The sequence below is a fragment of the Periophthalmus magnuspinnatus genome, chromosome 7, assembly GCF_009829125.3.
Source record: "Periophthalmus magnuspinnatus isolate fPerMag1 chromosome 7, fPerMag1.2.pri, whole genome shotgun sequence".
Taxonomy (NCBI): Eukaryota; Metazoa; Chordata; class Actinopteri; order Gobiiformes; family Gobiidae; genus Periophthalmus; species Periophthalmus magnuspinnatus.
In genome coordinates, this window is record NC_047132.1 from 33,820,708 (window position 1) to 33,839,667 (window position 18,960).

The following is an 18,960-nucleotide window of genomic DNA, read 5'->3' on the forward strand; positions in this document are numbered from 1 at the left end:
GGAAGTAGATTCAGTTAGTTGAGCCACTTCATTATTCAAAAACTCAATGGTTTCTTTAAGTTCTGCCTGTTCTTTCTGCAGATTGCTAATCGTTTTGTCCTTGGTTTCATTTTCTATCTCTGTTTCCTCCAAAACCTCGACTCTCTGGGCCAACGTTTCCTCCAAGATTTGAACTATTTGTTTAAGGTCAGAACATTCTGTTTCCAAATCTGTTATTTTGTGCCCCATAATTTGACCCATCTCTACTTGCCCCTCCATCGCCTCTTTGACAGATCTCATCTCCTCCTTTTCTGCCTTCATGGCGTTGTCGTGTCTCTGCGATTGCTCCTGAAGTTCTGCTTGTGTTTCCTGAAGTTTTGCTCGTGTTTCCTGAAGTTCGTTCTCTTTCTGAGCCAACTTTTGCTGCTCTAGTCCGAGCTGCTCTTTAAAGTTTTTAATCTCAGTGTTGAACTCCACCTCTTTGTCATGAACACATTTAACTAAATGTTGACATTTTTCAAGAGCATCTTCTTTTTCTTGCCTTTCATCTTCGATTGTGCGTCTCATAAAATCATTTTCTGCCCTTTCCTTTTGAACATCTCCATGTATCTGGCTCACCTGACTTTCACTGAGCTGCAGTCTAGTTTCCAAATCTTTCTTTTCCTGCCTCCACTTTTCTCTGTCCTCCTCAAACTCTATTTCTTTGATTTTGTACAGTTTGAGTTTTTCATTTAGTCTGGACGAGTTTCTTTGGTGTGACTCATTCTTTTCAAAACGTTTTCTAATTTGTCTGACTTGACCAGTGCGAATAATTTTTTTCATTTCCTCCCACTGAATATTTCTCCTCACTTCAGAGTCTGATACTTTGCTCCTGTGTCGCTCCATTTCAAGTTTTTCATATTTTTCAATGACGTCTCTCAACTGGACCATTTTTTCTGGGGTGCCGTCCCCTTGTTCTCGGGGTCCCTCAGTCGTTTCCCTGGTTTCAATCTTTGTTTCCATTGCTGTTTGTGTTTGTTAATCTAATATTAGCGAGTTTTTCAGATATTTGTAAAAGTTCTCTTCTGCTACTGAACAGCTGAGTGTTTGAGTGTCTTTTCTCTATAACTAAAATAAACTCATGCAGTGACACTTACAAACTCTGAGGCTTTACAGGCTTTGGCTCTTTGAGATGTCACAAAGTGACACATCAAAGACGTGACTGTTGCCATGGCAACACCGTGCAAAATACAACATTGGCCAATTTAGAGCAGAGTTCCATCTGTAGAATTCTGACCTGAGTATCATAGCAACCAAAGAGCCAATCAGGAGCGAGGATGTTGAAGGTAACGCCCCTTCCTGTCTGATTCACTGGTTTAGCAGGGAGCAGGCGCTTAGCAACGCTGTCAATCAAACCTGTTGCTAACGCTAACAGGAGTGACCTCGGGGAAAGAAGGACCTGATTTGTCTGTTATTAATGTTCAGATCTTGATTTACAGACACAATAGTGAAATTAAACAAGTCAAAACAAATTGGAAGTGCTGTTGCACAAAATGCAAAAACATGGGTTTTCCAGGCATCGCCATGGCAACACCGTGCAAAATACAAACTTGGCCACAAACTTGGTGAAGCGCCTTCAGAGGAGTTGACGACAATGTGACGTCAGCGAAAACGCTGAGTCGGCATTTTGGAATTTTCAATTCAAGATGGCCGACTTCTGGTGCGTCAGAGGGCGTGGCCATAATAACATTTGAGAGTCAGGTCTATGAGAGTCAGGTCTAATGAGAGTCAGGTCTATGAGAGTCAGGTCTAATGAGAGTCAGGTCTATGAGAGTCAGGTCTATGAGAGTCAGGTCTATGAGAGTCAGGTCTACGAGAGTCAGGTCTAATGTGAATAAAACTAAGGAGATGGTGTTTGACCCTGTGCAGATCCTTCATCCTGTTGTTATTGAAGTGTTTGGATGTGGAACCTGCTCAAATGGAATGAACATGTTGATTTTCTTTGTTCCAAACTGTCCCAGAGGCTCCACTTTTTAAGGAGGTTGAAGATGTTTGGTGTGAGTTCGGTCGCCTGGTTCGGCTCTTTAACCGTCCAATGTAAAACTAAACTTGGAAAACTGATAAATCAGACCATGAAGGTGATTGGCAGGAAAGAGTTCCCTTCTCTGCAGGACATTTTTCAAAACTCTGTGCTCGCTCAGGCCAGGGGGATTGTGGGGAATCCCTCTCACCTGCGGCATGGGGAAAATGAAATAATATGAAATAATATGAAATAATATGAAATATTTCCATCGGGCGGGGGCGTAACTTTAAGAGGAACAGATACAAACTCTCATTTGTGCCCATGTCTGTTTCACTATTGAACAAATCTGAACAACAAAGACATTTAGTCACTTTATTTTCAGTGGTACAAAAATTGTGCAATTATGGGCTGGTGCAATAATTATTTGTGAAATGGGACTTGAGAAATAACTTGGACACTTTATGGTTCTGCACAAATGGGTCTATGAGAGTCAGGTCTATGAGAGTCAGGTCTACGAGAGTCAGGTCTACGAGAGTCAGGTCTACGAGAGTCAGGTCTACGAGAGTCAGGTCTATGAGAGTCAGGTCCTCTGGTCGTGGAAGTGTTTGGATCCAGAGACTTTCCTCTAATCAGATTAATCTGATCTGTTTAAGACGATGAGCCTGTGACCCACAGATCTGCTGCGTCACTGTGGACTCTGTGTGTCACTGTGTGTGTGAATGTGTCCCCCGAATGTCTCCCCCAGCCCCTCACCCTCCACTCACCCCCAGCCCCTCGCCCTTTACCTCTGTCCTCTGGTGTTTTTTTGACTCTCCCAGGGCACGAAAAATAACCATCTGAGTGTACGACATTTTCACTGCTGGACATTTGGACACCACTGAAAATGTGTGACCTGTAAACAGTGCCCCCTGTAGGAGACAAGTGAACACAGCCACCTCACGACCCCAACTCCCAGAATCCTCCCCTCCCTGAAAAACAAACATCAATGAAACTTAAAATAATAATAAAAACTGAAATTTGATTTTGATTCTTATTTTTCGACACTATTTTTAGTTTCTTTTCCTTTGTTTTCCTTATGAATACTTCACATTCCCAGAGTCGTGTCGGAGCTAAACCTGTGTTTCCTGATCTGTTTCCAGAGGTCAGAGGTCACGTGTGTTTGCGTTTCTCATGAGCGTCTGTGGGCGCGGCGCGTGTTCTCTGTGTTTCATTGTTCACTGAGTTGTTCAAATAATTGTTTTATCTGACGGATTGTGTTTTGGATTCAGAGCAGCTGCTCTTGTTCTTCATAATGGCGTGCGCTCACACTGCCATCTGCTGGTGGAGTCTGCTCACTGTCCCACATTTGAAACGCTCGGGCTGAGTTTGGAGGGTTTTTTTCGATGCATTTGACCCAGAACCAGGTGGATTTTGAAGCAGACGCCACAGCAGAGATCACTCGACTCATTGGAGAAGCAGCTCCACAAATGGCAGGAGTGAGCTGGGGTGAGCTGGGGTGAACTGGGGTGAAGCGTCTCACTCTGACGTGACCTCAGAGACTCGACGCTTCACCAAAAATCATTTACATATTTGTTACATAAACACACAATATTTATGCAGTTTCAGAGCAGAGGCATTTGGGAAAGAATAAAATATAAATCAGAGCAGACGCAGATGGAGGAAACTGAACACACAGGAGTATGTGCTCAGAGTAATACTCTGCACTCAGAGTAATCCTGTAGAGTAACTGTAATCTGGTACAGTTACATTTGGTGGATTCAGATACAGTTACTTTTATAAATTAAAAAGAAAATAATCAGTGGAATTTTATCTTTTCACTGCAGAATCAATGAGAAAAATATAAAACACAGATCTTAAAGTGTGTGTGTGTGTGTTGTATGCGCGTGTGTAGGTGTGTGTGTGCATGTGTGTTGGTGTTTTGTGTGAGCGTGTGTGTTTTGTGTGTGTTGTGTGTGTTTTCTTCTCTAAAGAGACATAAGTCGTGTACTGGGCGACAGTGGCTCAGTTGGTAGAGTGTTTGCCCACTGATCTAAAGGTTTGTGGTTTGAATCCTCCTCTTGACTTTAATGCTGTTGTTGTGTCCTGTGGCAACACACTTAAACCCCCCTCCCCTGTGTGTGTGTCTTTAATGTTAAACTCTTTATAAACGTGTGACCTCATCTCATGTGTTTGTTCTTCATATGTTTTGTGTTAAACTAAAGTGTGTGTTTGTGTTTTTATATATTTAATCTAAAGTGTGTCTTTGTGTTTTTATATATTTAAACTAAAGTGTGCGTTTGTGTTTTTATATATTTAAACTAAAGTGTGCGTTTGTGTTTTTATATATTTAATCTAAAGTGTGTCTTTGTGTTTTTATATATTTAATCTAAAGTGTGTGTTTGTGTTTTTATATATTTAAACTAAAGTGTGTGTTTGTGTTTTTATATATTTAATCTAAAGTGTGTGTTTGTGTTTTTATATATTTAAACTAAAGTGTGTGTTTGTGTTTTTATATATTTAAACTAAAGTGTGTGTTTGTGTTTTTATATATTTAAACTAAAGTGTGTGTTTGTGTTTTTATATATTTAATCTAAAGTGTGTGTTTGTGTTTTTATATATTTAATCTAAAGTGTGCGTTTGTGTTTTTATATATTTAAACTAAAGTGTGTGTTTGTGTTTTTCAGGGTGGATAAAACCTTCTCTAAGGCCCGGAGTCGATGGTGAGTTTTTTTATTTGAATCTTTTATTTTCGCTCTTTTATTTTTATTTGTCATCATCTTTTGTGACGTCTCCAGTTTTATGTAAATGTGTTTCTTTCTATAAGACGATCGGCCGACGCTCTGTTTATTCTCGCTCTGATTTAAGAGAAGAAGAAAAAAAAGTGATGAAACGTGAAACGTGGAGCTCGTGTCCTGCAGTTTAGAGAAACAGAAACAGTTACATTGTTTATTTATCCACAACGAGGAAATGTCACGACCACAGACGGGAGAACGAAAAGAGTGTGACGTCACCACAGCGTCCAGCTCGTTGAGGCGAGCAGTTAGAGCGGCTAATTTAGAGCAGAGAGCCATATTTGGGATTCTGACTGTGAGTATCATAGCAACCAAAGAGCCAATCAGGAGAGAGGATGTTGAAGGTAACGCCCCTTCCCGTCCACACCACTGGTTTAGCAGGGAGCAGGCGCTTAGCAACACTGTCAATCAAACCTGTTGCTAACGCTAACAGGAGCGACCTCGGGGAAAGAAGGACCTGATTTGTCTGTTATTAATGTTCAGATCTTGATTTACAGACACAATAGTGAAATAAAAACCCCAGGATCATGTAGAGGGTTAATACGAACATTTAAGACCAGAATGAGTCTGAAGCAGCAGAGACAGAGAGAGGAGACAGTTAAACCCCCCCCCCCCCCCCCAAAAAAAAAAACAACAACCTCAAAATAACGAAAAAAAAACCAAAACAAAACTCAAAATAACGGAAAAAATATATATAAAAAAATCAATATAACAAATAATAAATAAATGAACTGAAAATAATAAAAGAAAAACTTAAAATAACAAATAAACCAACAAAAAAACTCAAAATAACTGAAAAAAAATCAAAATAACAAAAAAATAAATAAATGAATTCAAAGTGATCTAAACAAAAAAAAACAAAAAAAAAACCCCAAAAAACAATAACAAAAAATACAATAAAATAAATAAAAATAAACTCAAAATAACTTAAAAAATGAGATAAAACACGTCTGATTTGTCTGTTATTAATGTTCAGATCTTGATTTACAGACACAAAAGTGAAATAAAAACCCCAGGATCATGTAGAGGGTTAATACGAACATTTAAGAGCAAAAATGACGAGTCGAAGGAGCAGGAAGTGCACACGATCACTTCCTGTTTAGAGCGCAGTGGCTAACAGGTTAGCTCTGTCCATTTATTTAAACTGTGGTTGTGATTGTTCTAAAACTCTTCAGGAAAAGCTTCATTTCTGTGAGTGTGGTGTTTTCGTATCGAGATGCGCTCGGACGAGTCGGACTTTTACATATTTCTCTGTTTTTAAATCTCTTTTCCGTGGTGTTTTGAGCTCAGACGTGGCTCCGTACAAACGCTTTGGGATGTAGCGGCGCTGTAGATGTGAGGGTCAGACGTGCAGGTGGAGGTCAGGGTGGTGCTTTTCGTCTTACGTCAGTCGTGTGTCTCTTCGGGGATCAGCTCAGGCCTTTTTGACGGACAGGTCTCCAGCCTCGGTCAGAGTCTGTGGTTTGGATTCACCGTTTGTTTTTTTGTTTTTTTTATTTCTTTGTTTATGTTTGAGTTTCACTTTCTATTTGCTCTAAAGTGAAACGTTTTTACACTTTTCTGATCTGAGACAGTTTGATCAGAGCAGTTTCTGAACCGATACCTGATCCACCAACATTCCCAGTATCGGCGCAGACGTCTGATCCCAGTATCGTATCGGTGTGTCTCTGTGTTCGCTGAAGGTGAGAGCGCCCCCCTGTGGAGTAAGTGCAGACTCCACCCTGCAGCTGCACAGACACTTTTAGAAACAAAGACCTGAAAGAAACATAAAAACGAGACTGAAGTGGACTGAGGATTTAGGATGTGAAGAGGAGGAAGAGGAGAGGAGGAGGAGGAGGAAGAGGAGAGGAGGAAGAGGAAGAAAAGAGCGTCACTTCTGTCATTCATCTCGAAATCTGTCACTTCTGAGTCAGACTTAATTTTATGAGGCTCAAAAGTGGAATGCACCAGATCTGTCCTGGTTCTGCTTTTCATAGTTTTAAAATAGAAGAAGAAGAAGGAGGAGAAGAAGGAGGAGAAGGAAGAGAAGGAGGAGGAGAAGAAGAAGGAGAAGAAGGAGAAGAAGAAGGAGAAGAAGAAGGAGAAGAAGAAGGAGGAGGAGGAGGAGAAGGAGGAGAAGAAGAAAGAGAGGAAGAAGAAGAAAGAGAGGAAGAAGGAGAAGGAGGAGAAGGAGAAGAAGAAGAAGAAGAAGGAGGAGAAGAAGGAGAAGAAGAAAGAGAGGAAGAAGAAAGAGAGGAAGAAGAAAGAGAGGAAGAAGAAGGAGAAGGAGAAGAAGAAAGAGGAGAAGGAGAAGAAGGAGGAGGAGGAGGAGAAGAAGGACAAGAAGAAGAAGGAGAAGAAGAAGAAGAAGAAGGAGAAGGAGGAGAAGAAGGAGAAGGAGGAGAAGAAGAAGAAGAAGAAGAAGAAGGAGAAGAAGAAAGAGAGGAAGAAGAAGGAGGAGGAGAAGAAGGAGGAGAAGGAAAAGAAGAAGGAGAAGAAGAAGGAGAAGGAAAAGAAGAAGGAGAAGAAGTGATGCACTAAAGATCTGACTCTAAGAAAACTGATTTATACTGAATTATAGTGATTCTAGATGCAAACTCACATTTTGTAGCTGAGAAAATGAGAAAAATGTGGTTAAAAATGTCATGATATTAATAAATATAAATCTAAATACTAGAGTGGACATAGAAGCTAACAAGTTTATGATCTGAAAACAGGTACAAAATAAACCTTTGTGAAACTGACCAGCCTCTGTGAGCTGAACACGAGCCGTTTGTGGCTCTGGTCGACCTGGAGACGGCTCCGAGCAGCAGGAGCCTGTTTCTCTGATCCGGGGCATAAACACACGACTCTTGTTCACTGTTTAATTGGTGTAATCCTGTCATTCTTCGCCCCCTGGTGGGAGGACATGGGGAGGACAGTCAGAGGAAATAATGACACACAGTTGTTGTATAAGAGCCTCGTCACACACTGACCCCTGTGGCCTGGAGGAATTACTGCGATAAAAGCCCATTGTTCAATTTCCTCCAGCGACAGATGACTCACCTGGATTTGGACGGAGAAAGAAACTTGCACTTTTCTTGGACTTTCCAGTTCAGGTCCGGTCATTTCCGAGTTCCAGGAAAACGGCAGTAAACACTTTTAAAATGTGAACCTGACGGACACCTGTAGTTTGTCTGTGGAGTCTTTACGTCACTGTCGCCACGGAGACAAGCAGGTGACGCGCCCCTGGGTTCAGAGTGCGAGATAGAGCCGTTTGGCGTCGGGGGGGAGGGGGAGGAGCCTGGTGAGAGGAGGGGGAGGAGCCAGGTGAGAAGACGGGGAGGAGCCAGGTGAGAGGAGGGGGAGGAGCCAGGGGAGAGGAGGGGGAGGAGCCAGGTGAGAGGAGGGGGAGGAGCCAGGTGAGAGGAGGGGGAGGAGCCTGGTGAGAGGAGGGGGAGGAGCCAGGTGAGAAGACGGGGAGGAGCCTGGTGAGAGGAGGGGGAGGAGCCAGGTGAGAAGACGGGGAGGAGCCTGGTGAGAGGAGGGGGAGGAGCCAGGTGAGAAGACGGGGAGGAGCCTGGTGAGAGGAGGGGGAGGAGCCTGGTGAGAGGAGGGGGAGGGGCCAGGTGAAAGAAGGGGAGGGGCTAGGTGAGAGGACGGGGAGGAGCCAGGTGAGAGGAGAGGGAGGGGCCAGGTGAAAGAAGGGGAGGGGCTAGGTGAGAGGAGGGCAGAGGTTTCACATTTACTCTTCACTATGACAAACTCAAATGAATTTAGAGACGGCAGCTGCAGTGAGGACGAGGGGGGGGGGGGGTCTGTCAGGGCCAATCAGACGACAGGGTTTGACGGGAGCCGGTGTGTCCTGTGCGGCTCCTAAAGTGAATCTGAGACACAGACTGAGGCTCCTGAGGACGGAGACTCACACTCGCCCTTCAGAACAAATCCACTCAAACATGATCCAGGAAACGGCAGGAAAGTCACGACGTTTGAGTCCGACTCCGGCTCTCGGTTTGAGTCTGATTCAGTGTGACCCCATGACCCCGTCTGACCCCGCCTGACCCCGCCTGACCCCGCCTGACCCCGTCTGACCCCACGCCCGTCTGCAGGAGTGTGATTTCCCATGAGGCTTTGAGAGAGTGACATGTCTTATTCACACACACCTGTCGCCCCCGTCCTGTCTCATGCTCTCAGCGGCCAAGACGTGCGGCGGCGGCGGCCATGTTGGATTCCCCTCACGCCGCCGGTCACACACTGTCCACAAACGTCCACAAACGTCCACACACTGTCCACACACTGTCCACAAACGTCCACAAACGTCCACAAACGTCCACAAACGTCCACAAACGTCCACACACTGTCCACAAACGTCCACAAACGTCCACACACTGTCCACACACTGTCCACAAACGTCCACAAACGTCCACACACTGTCCACACACTGTCCACAAACGTCCACAAACATCCACAAACGTCCACAAACGTCCACACACTGTCCACAAACGTCCACAAACGTCCACACACTGTCCACACACTGTCCACAAACGTCCACAAACATCCACAAACGTCCACACACTGTCCACAAACGTCCACAAACGTCCACAAACGTCCACACACTGTCCACAAACGTCCACAAACGTCCACACACTGTCCACAAACGTCCATTATGTGACAGTTTGAACATGAAGCGTTTGAGTTCAAATCGTCACATTAAAAACACAATTTGAATTTACACCATGAGCAAATGAAAGACTGAGGTTTAATTCAGTCAGATGCCCTCCCTCTGTGTGTCAGATGCCCTCCCTCTGTGTGTGTCAGATGCCCTCCCTCTGTGTGTGTCAGATGCCCTCCCTGTGTGTGTCAGATGCCCTCCCTGTGTGTCAGATGCCCTCCCTCTGTGTGTCAGATGCCCTCCCTCTGTGTGTGTCAGATGCCCTCCCTGTGTGTGTCAGATGCCCTCCCTCTGTGTGTCAGATGCCCTCCCTCTGCTCCGTGTGTGATTCTTCTTTTATTTGTCGTTTCTTCGTGTTTAAAATGTTTAAACTTTAAACACAATCCTTTTATTAAAACATAAATCACAAATCTAATCACGATCCTGGGGCTTGTAATGAGATATTTTTCCTAAATGGCTCTAACTCTTCGGCGAATGGTCATTTCCTCGTTGTGAATATTATCTGGACGCTGATAACGGTCACTTCCTCTGGCCATTTGTGTAAAAAGCTTTGGGATTGTCGAGTTTCTCCAGGGAACAAACATAATCGCGGTCGTATCTAGAGCGCTGTTAGCTTAGCGCTGATTGTGGCGACGTTAACCTTTAGATGTAGGACACAAAGAGGCTGGAGGAGCTTCATGAGGGAGAGCGCCCCCTGCAGGTCCATTTATTTATGCAGAGGGAAAAGCACATGTGGATTGTGATTATAATCCAGACAGTGCACAGTGTTTATCTCCTGTATTTTGGTTTATTTTTACTTTACGTTTCTACAAATCGACTTTTACTGTCATCAGTGTCGGGGCGGGTAAAGTGTCTTGCCCAAGGACACAAGCAACAGAAAAAAGAGCAGATTTTGACCGACGAGTGCAAATTCAGAGTTTTGTTTATGTGGAGCTGTCATGACAGAAACAGAAAAGTGATCCAAAAACTCCACGTTTATTTGATTTGAACTGGATCGAAAACGACAATATATTTACACACGCGCACACACACACCCCTACACAGACTCAAACACACACACACACACACTCAAACACTCACACCCACACCCCTACACTCACACACACACACACACACCCCCACACACACACACCCCCACACACACCCACACACACACACACACTCTGAGGACATAAACCCTCTGGAGTCTCTGTTGTCTCAGTCTTTAAAGCCTTTTACTCGTCTCAAAGTCTCTGTGGCTTTAATCTGACCATTGTCCAGAGAAAATGGTTTGGGACATAATTCAATTCATTTTATTTTATTTTTGTAACGCCCAAAATCACAACCACAGTTGTCTGAAGGGCGTTCATGTTTTGGTTGATGGGGGAAACCGGAGTACCCGGAGGAAACCCATCCAGACACGAGGAGAAACAAGAAAAACTCCACACAGAAAGGCCTGGTGACCCAGGGATCAACCAAACACACAAAAACACAACAACACACAACAACACAACAACACACAAAAACACAACAACACACAAAAACAAAACAACACACAAAAACACAACAACACACAAAAACACAACACACAACAACACACAAAAACACAACAACACACAAAAACACAACAACACACAAAAACAAAACAACACACAAAAACAAAACAACACACAAAAACACAACAACACACAAAAACACAACAACACACAAAAACACAACACACAACAACACACAAAAACACAACAACACACAAAAACACAACAACACACAAAAACAAACAACACACAAAAACACAACAACACACAAAAACACAACACACAACAACACACAAAAACACAACAACACACAAAAACACAACAACACACAAAAACAAACAACACACAAAAACACAACAACACACAAAAACAAACAACACACAAAAACACACAGGAAAATCAAACTACAACAATCAGACAAAACAAGAAAAATCGGCCAGACGAGGAGGAGAAGGAGGCAGGTGGAGGATGAGGGAGGGGGGTGGAGGAGGGCCAGGTGAGGAGGAGGAGAGCCGGGCGAGGAGGAGAAGGAGAGCCAGGCGAGGAGGAGGGCCAGGTGAGGAGGAGGAGAGGGTCCTGTCATCGGGGCATCTGACAGAGTCACACTCCACAGGGGGAGTGGGTCATTACTGATGAGAAAATAAATCAAATTGATCCCGTCCACTTTAGATAAAAGTCTTGATGTTTTTGTCCAGTTCTTCTTAAACCAAACGTGGGACAGACGAGTTTAAACTTCTGCTTCTTTTTGCTGCTGGTCTGTTTGATCTTGACCTTGTTTTTAACTTTAAACTCATTTTATCTCAAGTTATCAAACTGTCAACAAGGAAACGAGGAAACGAGGAAACAAGGAAATAAGGAAACGAGGAAGAGTTTTATGTGAGAGTTTCTGGACTGGTTTAAATAAAGTTTTTGTGACTTCTAGTGTCGTCTGTGGAGGGAAACAGGGAAACAGTCAAAGCTTTTCCCAAATTCTCCATTGAAACGAACGGAATTCTGCTGAACCGGAAGAGCCGCCACAGAGAAAGAGCCGTTTAGGCATTTATGGAAAAGTGGGCGGGGCTGAATAAGGTCAATAAACTAATTACAGAAGGAACTGACCGAGGCTGGAGGTCAGTAACTGTTATGATGACGCCAGATGTTTGTGCTGAAGTTCTCCCTCGTGTCGCCTGCTCCGATTCTGAGACGATTCTTGTTTTGGTTCAACATGAGTCAGTTTAAAAAATACAAACAATTATTAAGAAAAACATTTGATTCTTTTAAAAACTGGGATCTGCTTTTTCACAACAAAGGACATGATTTAAATACCAGCCAATCCTCCCCCCGCTCAGACTCAGATCCACACGTCGCTGAGTTAAAGTCTGTATCATTAACAGCCCCTGACGCCCACAGCGCCCCCTGCTGCGCGTCTCCGCCCTCGGCCCCCGTTTCCCGCATGTGGTCCAGCAACACTAATTAAAACTGTTCCGGGGGGAAACGCTGTCTGCCTGTGCATACGTTAGCATTAGCATTCATACATTTTTTAGAGGAACAGCTAGCATACCAGCAGGAGACGTCCGCCGCGTCGGGCCTGTGAGGTCTGAGCGCTCGAGGTCCGTCTGTCTCTGAGGTCTCTGTCTGTTCACATCACGTTAAATCTACAGCTGTGTCCAGTCCAGGACCTGGGGACATGGAGCAGTGGACCTGCAGAGTCTCGAGGGACAGGGTCAGAAAGACATGTGGAACTGAGACTACGAAAATACTGCAACAAACCACCTCAAAACTGGGACTAAACTGGGACCAAACCAGGACCAAACTGGGACCAAAGTAGGACAAAACCAGGACAAGTACGAGTCTTAAAGGCCATAGTAACAGAAATCTCTAACTTTAATGACAAAGTTTGTGTCCTCTGTAGATTCTGTGTGTCCTCTGTAGATTCTATGTGTCCTCTGTAGATTCTGTGTGTGTCCTCTGTAGATTCTGTGTGTCCTCTGTAGATTCTATGTGTCCTCTGTAGATTCTGTGTGTCCTCTGTAGATTCTATGTGTCCTCTGTAGAGTCTCTGTGTGTCCTCTGTAGATTCTGTGTGTCCTCTGTAGATTCTCTGTGTGTCCTCTGTAGATTCTGTGTGTCCTCTGTAGAGTCTCTGTGTGTCCTCTGTAGATTCTATGTGTCCTCTGTAGATTCTATGTGTCCTCTGTAGATTCTGTGTGTCCTCTGTAGATTCTGTGTGTCCTCTGTAGATTCTGTGTGTCCTCTGTAGATTCTATGTGTCCTCTGTAGATTCTGTGTGTCCTCTGTAGATTCTATGTGTCCTCTGTAGAGTCTCTGTGTGTCCTCTGTAGATTCTGTGTGTCCTCTGTAGATTCTCTGTGTGTCCTCTGTAGATTCTGTGTGTCCTCTGTAGAGTCTCTGTGTGTCCTCTGTAGATTCTATGTGTCCTCTGTAGATTCTATGTGTCCTCTGTAGATTCTGTGTGTCCTCTGTAGATTCTGTGTGTCCTCTGTAGATTCTGTGTGTCCTCTGTAGATTCTATGTGTCCTCTGTAGATTCTTTGTGTCCTCTGTAGATTCCATTTCTAAACTCTTGTAGATTGTGTTGTAACTTTGACATAATTTGACATTTAAATCTCTAAAAGCCTCACGTCTCATTTTCATCTCATTTTCCTAAAGTCTGTGGTGAGGTCCAGAGTGTGGGCGGAGCTGAGGTTTGAGGGGGGCGGGTCTCAGAGGAGGGGAGGTGGAGGGGGTGGAGGTGAGGGGGGGGGGATTGGACACACACAGTATTTATGTAAAGTGTCATTGTAAATATTTAAAATAATAATAATAATAATAATAATAATAATAATAATAATCCCTTTAATTTGTGTAATACTTAAATCTGTTACTATGACATCACAGGGGGCGGAGTCTAATCCTTTGTTTTTCTGTGTGAAACATAAAGATAATGACCAGAGACACAGAGACAGAGACAGAGACAGAGACACAGAGACAGTGAGTTTAATAAAACACACGTCCCTGTGGTCAGAGTCTGCAGGGACATGGAGATGGACACTTAAGTGACCGGAGCATCTGAGACACACTCAGAGGATTACACACATTTATGTATAAACACACACACACACACATTTAACTCACTGTAAATGTATGTGTATATATATATATATATATATATATATATATATATATATATATATATATATATATGTGTGTGTGTGTGTGTGTGTATGTCAACTGGGAATTCAACCCACACACAAACTCTATATTTTCTGATCTTTTTCCTGCTGCTGTGTCTTTGGGCAGGACACGTCCTCCACATGGCCTGTGTGTGTGTATGAGTGTGTGTGTATATATGTGTGTGTGTATGTGTGTGTGTATATATGTGTATATATATATGAGTGTGTATATGTGTGTGTGGCCATTGGTGCAGATGATCAGCCACTGCTCCGTGTGTTTGTCCCGGGGCAGCTGTGGCAGGAGGAGCAACTTTAAGAAATACATTTATTTTATCCTCCACAAAATGAATCAAATGTGAATCAGTTGTGGAATAATCAAACTGAGCCGCTCCTCCTCCTCCTCCTCCTCCACCTCCTCCTCCACCTCCTCCACCTCCTCCACCTCCTCCTCCTCCTCCTCCTCCTCTTTCTCGGAGCTTATGTCGTCTAAACGTCACATTTACAGATTTAAATGTTTAATCTCGTGGTTTTCTCTCGTCGCCGCTCACACTTCACTTTAATCCCATTTAATCTACACAGTGAGAACCGGGCGTCATTCATTTTTTATGTTTACGTTACACGGTCGCCATGGCAACAGCCGTGGCGTGCGGAGCCGTGACATCGCTCCCTCTTCACCTCATCACAATCTCTCTTTTTTTTTTTTTTTTTTCTTCCCTCAGAACCAGTGACTTCAATCAGCAACTAAACCCCGGCCACTTTGAGCAGAGAGAGGGCTGTGCTTTTTTTTTAAAGAAGTGAAGAGAGGGAGGAGAGGAAGGGAAGTCTACAGGGAGAGAGAGAGGAAAGGAGGGAGGGAAAAGAGCGAGAGAGAGAGAGAGAGGGGAGGGACTAGTGAGGAAGAGGATGCAGAGCGCTCCGAACGTGCAGCGCAGAGCCGAGCGCAGAGGGCAGCAGGTGAGAACGCTCCGGAGTTTAAAGATACACACAGAGGAAAAAGAAGCACAGGGACATCTTTAAATGAACGAGTGAGGCGCCCTCCCTCCTCCATCCATCCTCCCATCCTCAAAGAGAGAGAGAGACAGAGAGAGAGAGACACCCGCTCAGAGTAAGTCCCCCCCGGCTCCACAGCGCAGAGACGTCCAGATGCCACGGCAGGACAGGACACATGGCAGGACACGGCAGAGCGGGGACCAGACCGGCTCCGTGTGCGTGTGTGTGTGTGTGTGTGTGCGTGTGTGTGTGTTATGTAATGTGTTGTGTTGTTGAGGCAGATCAGGCTTAAGTGGAGCAAAGTGATGCACACTCTGAGGTCCGTGTGAGTGACGTGTGTGAGGTCCCACAGACACAAACGGAGCGTTAAACACAATTGTTGAGTTTGATTTAAATGTTGTGTCTGGATTTGCATAATTCCTCTGCGTTTGTGCGTTTGTGCGTGTGGGAGTGTGAGCCGCGGCGTTGTGTTGTTGTGTTGTTGTGTTGTTTTAGTGACGCTTTGGGAGCAGCTGATGCTCTGTTTTATCTTATTGTCTAAATCTGTGCAGTGTTTACGTTTACAAAAGTTTTATTCGTGAAGTTTCTGCAGATCTGAACATTATTATTAACGTCACGACTAAATTTACCTGATTTTTCTCACACTCAAATCAAAAAAGTGGATGTTTTTTAGATAAACTGGATTTTATTTTGTCTTTTTAAACAGAAATCGAGTTGTTTTGTTTCGTTCCAAACCTGCTCTGACTCATGTGTGACTTTTGTTTTAGTTCAGATTTCACTTTTATCTCAAAATGTTTCTGCTCGTGGCGTCGTTTTCATGAGCGGCAACAGAAATCACAAATATAATTATAATCACAGTTAGATTTTTGTCCAATACGGCCGTAAAATGTTGTATTTTGAGAGAAGCCAGAGGGAAACAGTCAGGTGTGTGTTTTCTCTCGGGATTCCCTCAAACTGTGTCATAAAAAGTGATTCTGCAGCACAAATGAAACAAAAGGTTAATCCCAGTGGAACATGGGACATAAAGGCTGTGTGTGAATGTCAGGACTGTGCAAAAATATCAAAATATCAATATATTGTATTGTTTAATTTAATGATACAGTATTGATATCGTGGGCTGATGTACTGATTGTTTTGTTTTGTTTATTTTACCACATTGTTCAGTCACAGCTCTACATTTGTGTGGCTGTTTAAAGACACTTATTTATGCAGAACATTTGACATTTGTTCACTGTTTTGATGATTAACATATTTATATTTCAGATTATCTTTGGTTTAACAAAGTCTTTTAGTCTCACAGTTGCTTTAGTCGATCTGTTTTGATCCTTTGTTAAACTGCGACCAGTGGAACAGTCTGATCTGTGCCTCTAGTTAGAAAAATGCACTTTATGTTTCTTCATCTTCAGTAAACAGAAGATAAAAGCTCCGTTAATGTTTATCTTTTGTGAAAATGGGGCTGATCATTAAGAATCAGGAAAGGTTTTATGTTTCACTGAATCATATCGAATCGATTTGAAATATATCGTATCGTATTGTATTGAATTGAAAAAGTATTGTATTGAGGTATGTATCGTATCGGCAAAATCTTAATGATCCCCAGACTTGGTAGATGTTCATGTTGACAGAGTTTTGTGGACACGTTGACGGAGTTTTGGGGACATGTTGACGGGGTTTGGGGACATATGGACAGAGTTTTGGGGACATGTCAACGTCGTTTTGAGGACATGTTGACAGAGTTTTGGGGACATATCGATGGGGTTTTGGGGACATATGGACAGAGTTATGGGGGCATGTCAACGTCGTTTTGGGGACATATGGACAGAGTTTTGGGGACATATGGACAGAGTTTTGGGGACATGTCAACGTCGTTTTGAGGACATGTTGACAGAGTTTTGGGGACATATCGATGGGGTTTTGGGGACATATGGACAGAGTTATGGGGGCATGTCGACGTCGTTTTGGGGACATGTTGACAGAGTTTTGGGGACATATTGATGGGGTTTTGGGGACATATGGACAGAGTTTTGGGGACATATGGACAGAGTTTTGGGGACATATGGACAGAGTTTTGGGGACATGTTGACAGAGTTTTGGGGACATATCGATGGGGTTTTGGGGACATAAAGTCCGCGCGTGCAGATGTTCATATCGACGAGGTTTTGTGGCTATAATTAGCGTAGCGTTGTTTCTTCTGCTGATCTGTTCTTTCCATCTGTCAGTGTTACTTACAATACGAGCTCTGACCTTTGACCTTTGATCCCCTGAGACCGTGACCTCTGAGGGGCTTTTATGATCGATAATAACAAAGAGATGAATATACAATTTAGAAAAGATTTACACACTGACCCCTGGTCCTGATGTGCACCTGGTTTAGTCCTGGTTTAGTCCTGGTTTAGTCTTGGTTTAGTCCTGGTTTAGTCCTGGTTTAGTCCTGGTTTAGTCTTGGTTTAGTCCTGGTTTAGTCCTGGTTTAGTCCTGGTTTAGACCTGGTTTAGTCCTGGTTTAGTCCTGGTTTAGTCCTGGTTCAGTCGTTGTATAATTTGCTGTAGTGATGTTGTAATACAAATAAACTCTAATTTCTTTTCGTTCTGTCGTTAAACTCGTCTCTTTGTTTCTTTCGTTTCTTTGTTTTTACTTTGATTCTTGTCTGAAAACGAAAAACGACTTCACATCAAGTCCATCAGACCTGGTCTGTTTTAATCCTGAAACTCAATATGAGTCCTCCCACAACACACACACAAGTACACAAACACACACATACACAAAACACACACAAACACACACGTACACAAACAAGCACACAACACACACAGAAAACACAACACACATGTGTCCAGATGTCCGTCCCTCTGGACTCTTCTCTGTGTTTTACTCAAGTCCAGTTTAATTCAGCCTGAGGTGAGTTTGGAACAGACAGACAAATGTGTGTGTGTGTGTGTGTGTGTGTCTGTGGGGGTGTGCGTGTCGGGGTGTGTGCCTGTGTGTGTGTGTCTGAATGACCCGGTGACAGCGTCCGTGTGTGTCTGTATTGATTTGTGTCCGTGTGGTCTGTTCTGTGGAGTGTCCTGACTCTGTTCTTCTGTGTGAGGATTAAAGGACAGAGTTTGATCGATTTAACTGGATTTACTGTGTGTGTGGGGTGTGTGTGTGTGTGTGTGTGTGTGTGTGTGTGTGTGTGTGTGTGTGATCAGAGTCTGTTTATAAACATGGACATTGCTAATCTGCTAGCGCCGCGCTACAAAACTCTGTCCCCTCTCTAAAAACTGCGCCTGTCACTCATTTTGGTCTTTAATGTTCGTATTAACTCGCTCTACATGATCCTGGGGTTTTTATTTTGAGTTTATTTTTTGCATTTTTTTATTTATTTTTTTTTAGTTATTTTGAGTTTTTTTGTTTGTCTTTTTTTAGTTTATTTTTTAACTTTTTTTTGTTATTTTGAGTTGTTTATTTATTTATTTTTTTTAAGACATTTTATGTTCATTTTTTATTTTTATTTTTTTTTTGTTGCTTTTTTACTTTTTTTTTTTTTTTTTTTTTTTTTAGATATTTTGAGTTATTTTTAATTTTTTTTATTTTGAGAGTTTATTTTTTGTTTTGTCCCCTCTCTCTGTCTCTGCTGCTTCAGACTCATTCTGGTCTTAAATGTTCGTATTAACCCTCTACATGATCCTGGGGTTTTTATTTCACTATTGTGTCTGTAAATCCAGATCTGAACATTAAAAACAGTCTGTCTGTGTTTATAATCGTGATAGTTTCCAAATAGTGACTTGTAGTTTGATGTTTTTTTCTGTCTTCGATGTTTTGAGGTTTAAATCTTGTTTGTAAATGTGTGAAACTGAAGTGAAAATCCACATTCAGCAAATCTGATTGTGTCATAGATTCTGTATTAAGTGACAGAGATGCACCAGTAAAACTTTTTCCAA

At 43.0% G+C, this 18,960-nt stretch overlaps 1 protein-coding gene across 2 annotated transcripts in view; it reads left to right on the top strand.

Annotated features, from left to right (window-relative positions):
* rap1gapa (RAP1 GTPase activating protein a) overlaps nt 1–18,960 on the top strand; it is a 67,795-nt gene that overhangs the window by 12,931 nt on the left and 35,904 nt on the right. For both annotated transcript variants that reach the window (XM_033969206.2, XM_055222824.1), the window contains exon 2: nt 4,645–4,680. In XM_033969206.2, the coding sequence (XP_033825097.1) occupies nt 4,645–4,680 (36 nt within the window). The remainder of the gene's footprint in view (nt 1–4,644; nt 4,681–18,960) is intronic.